The sequence below is a fragment of the Amblyomma mixtum genome, chromosome 10, assembly GCF_055824585.1.
Source record: "Amblyomma mixtum isolate Tamu chromosome 10, ASM5582458v1, whole genome shotgun sequence".
Classification (NCBI taxonomy): domain Eukaryota; kingdom Metazoa; phylum Arthropoda; class Arachnida; order Ixodida; family Ixodidae; genus Amblyomma; species Amblyomma mixtum.
The window spans coordinates 102,464,872-102,468,202 of record NC_143021.1 but is presented as its reverse complement, the minus strand read 5'-3'; the positions used below and the strand labels follow the sequence as shown (position 1 = coordinate 102,468,202).

The window sequence follows — 3,331 nt, the reverse complement described above, 5'->3', positions numbered from 1 at the left end:
TTGGTTGGACCATTCGAGGACCAGTTCAAGGCATAGACGAAGGTCCCCACTGCACGCAAACGGTTGCCCTGAGAACATCGGTCACAGAAAGAAGCGCAACTGACATATTAACAAAATTCTGGACATTGGAATCTATTGAGATAAATGACAATGAGCAAAAGAACGGAACAAATGCGGTTGTGGAGTTTTTTGAGGACACGGTTCAGCTGAAGGAAGGTCGTTATGAGGTAGCCCTTCCATGGAATCCTGTTACGGCTTTAGAGGATAACAAAGAGGTTGCTCTTAGACGCCTACACCGGCTGACAAGACGCCTACAGAAATCTCCAGATCTACTGAGTGATTATGATGCGGCTATAAGACAGTACAGCGCACTGGATATGGCGGAACCCGTCGAAACGAAGGACAGTGGCGGATACACTGTATATCACATGCCGCATCAGGCGGTTATCCGCGACGAGCACAAGCTGCGTGTTGTTTTTGACGCCTCGTCTCATAACAGGTCAGCAAAATCTCTGAATGACAACCTAGAAAGTGGTCCAAATTTAACGGCTGACCTTGTGGGCATGTTGCTTAACTTCCGCAGACATAAAATAGCTCTTGTAGCGGATATCGAGCAGGCGTTCTTGCAGATCTCGGTAAGACCTGAGGATAGAGACGCCCTGCGTTTCTTCTGGTATGAAACGATGCCCGAGCTAGCTAGCCCACTTCCGCCAATCCTGACGTGGCGCATGAAACGAGTTCCATTCGGGACGACTGCCAGTCCGTTCTTGCTCTCTGCCACTCTCCAACATCACTTAAAAGAACATAGAGGATCAGTTCCCGATCACTGCAAATCGGCTGCAACGTAGCCTTTATGTCGACGACATACTGATGGGAGCCGAAAACGAACAGGCCGCATTGAATCTCTACAATGAGTCAAACGCAATTTTCGGAGCGGCCTCGATGCAGCTTCACAAATGGGCATCGAATAGCGAACAGCTGTGTCAGAGATTTGAACAAGACTCGAAGGAAGCCAAGCCGCTGGGTTACCTATCAGGAGTATTGAAGGTGTTAGGACTCACGTGGGAACCAAGTACCGACATATTAACATATAATATTGCCACACTGCTGACACTCTGTAGGCGCCACCTGGTGGCCAAAACTTGGCTGCCAGCGCGTGGCGGAGCGTCGTCTTCGTCTAGGTTGTGCTCGGCGGTTCGAAGCCTCGTCTGAGAATACGGCTGTGCTTCCCGCTTCCTGGTGACATTTGGTGGAGCCGTGCTGGGTACCGTCCCATGTACGCTGACCCCGACGACAGCCGTGACGCTTCTCCCCAACGCGCGGACACCACACCCGTCCACAAAGCGAGCCGTCGCCTGCGAGGCCTGCAACCCGAGTTCGAGCCACTGACCAGGCCTGTGCGAACTATGACATCCACCACTGGCAGCAGCCAGACAGGTCAGTGCTCCGGCAGTGCTACGCCGTTCGTCCTACTCGCACCTCGGTCACCACCATCCTTCCACGGCGACCGGTTCGAGGATGTAGAGGATTGGTTGGCCAGTTTTGACCGTGTGGCCGCATTCAATCAGTGGGACGACGAGCGGAAGCTGTTGAATGTGTATTTTGCACTGCTCGACTCGGCGAAAACGTGGTTCGAGAACCACGAGGCGTCCTTCTCCAACTGGGCAGCTTTTCGCCGCGAGTTGCTCGCTACATTCAGCTCGAGCCAACGGAAGGAAAATGCTGAGATCGCCCTTCGCTCCAGGTCACAGCAGTCCAATGAGAGCGTGGCCATGTTTATAGAGGACATGACACGCCTCTTCAATCGGGCCGACCCTGCCATGCCCGAAGCTACAAAGGTACGGCACCTTATGCGTGGGGTGAAGGAGCAGCTGTTCGCTGGCCTCATGCGCGACCCTCCGCTAACCGTCGCCGCCTTCGCCAAGGAAGCTACCTGCATGGAACGTTCGCTGCAGGAACGGAGTGCCCAATACGGCCGTCAGGCGAATGTAGCGGCCACTCACTACTTCACGTCCTTGCCAGGCCCAGGGGACGAGGCGCTGCGAGAGGTTGTACGGAGCATTGTCCGCGAAGAACTGCGACACCTCCGCTTGGATGCTCCGTCGGCAGGTATACCTTCAACGGTGGACGTCATCCGTGACGAAATCCAGCGAGCGGTGCAGTCACCACCAGCACCACTACCAGAGCCGCACGTCATGTCATACAGCGATGCCCTGCGCCGACCTGCCCCCGTGCCGCAAGCGTTTCGCCCCGTTGCCGGACCTCGACCACCCCACCGTTACCTGCGCCCCGTCGAGCAGCAGCAGGATCTGCGCCCTCCTATCAGCAAAGCGCACGTGTGGCGCACGTCCAACGATCGCCCGCTCTGCTACCACTGCGGTGAGCCTGGCCATATTCTGCGGCATTGCCCGTACAGGCGTATGGGTTTGAGAGGATTTCCGCCGGACGCGCCTCGACCGCGCTATGGTGAAAGACCGCAGGACATAGATGAGTACCTCGCCGCTCACGTGCTGCCCCCGACGACCTCGCAACAGCGCCAATCGCGATCGCCGTCCCCGAGGCGCTTTACTTCGCCCAATCGGCCCTCCACCTCTGGTCAGTTCAGACGCACGTCCCCTCGCCGGGAAAACTGAAGACGGCGTCCTCCGGGGGTAGGGCCGCCGCCACTGCACAGAGTCAACAGCCTCCACCCGACGATTCGACGCGACGACCCGGGCAGCGACCACCCGATCCGACGACCTCACCGACGTGCTGCGAACGATTAGTTTCAGCTGAAATTTTAGTTACCGCCGACAGTTATCAAGTGAACGCACTCGTCGATACCGGCGCTGATTTTTCCGTGATGAGCAGTCAGCTCGCCACGACTCTCCGTAAGGTTCTGACGCCTTGGTGTGGACCCGTGATCCGCACCGCCAGTGGCCATGTAGTGACGCCGATCGGTGTCTGCACCTGCCGTATCCAGATCCGAGGTCTTACTTTCACTGGCTCCTTTGCCGTGTTACGTGACTGTTCGAAAGATCTGATTCTGGGCATGGATTTCCTTCGAGAGTATGGTGCGGTCATAGACCTTCGGGAGCTCATGGTATCTTTTTCCGCCCAGCGAGCCGTGGACACCAACAGCGAGCCCAGCAGAGTAGTGTTGCGTCTATGTGCCGACCACATAACGCTTCCACCGCGAGCCAGCAAATTCGTCACAGTCGAATGTGATAGCAGCACCGGCACCCTTGGCATTGCTGAAGCGAACATGTCGCTGCTACTCGCGCGGCAAGTTTGTGTAGCCCGAGGCCTCGTAGAACTTACTAACGGTCGTACCGACATCCTAGTCACCAAC

The 3,331-nt window shown here is 56.5% G+C and overlaps 1 protein-coding gene across 1 annotated transcript; it reads left to right on the top strand.

Annotated features, from left to right (window-relative positions):
* Window positions 1-1,230: 1,230 nt before the first annotated feature.
* LOC149326564 (uncharacterized) lies at window positions 1,231-2,974 on the top strand. Its single transcript, XM_089562865.1, has one exon. It carries the CDS (start codon window positions 1,275-1,277, stop codon window positions 2,631-2,633), a length of 1,359 nt encoding a protein of 452 aa, XP_089418991.1. The 5' UTR covers window positions 1,231-1,274; the 3' UTR covers window positions 2,634-2,974.
* The last annotated feature ends 357 nt before the right edge of the window (window positions 2,975-3,331 follow it).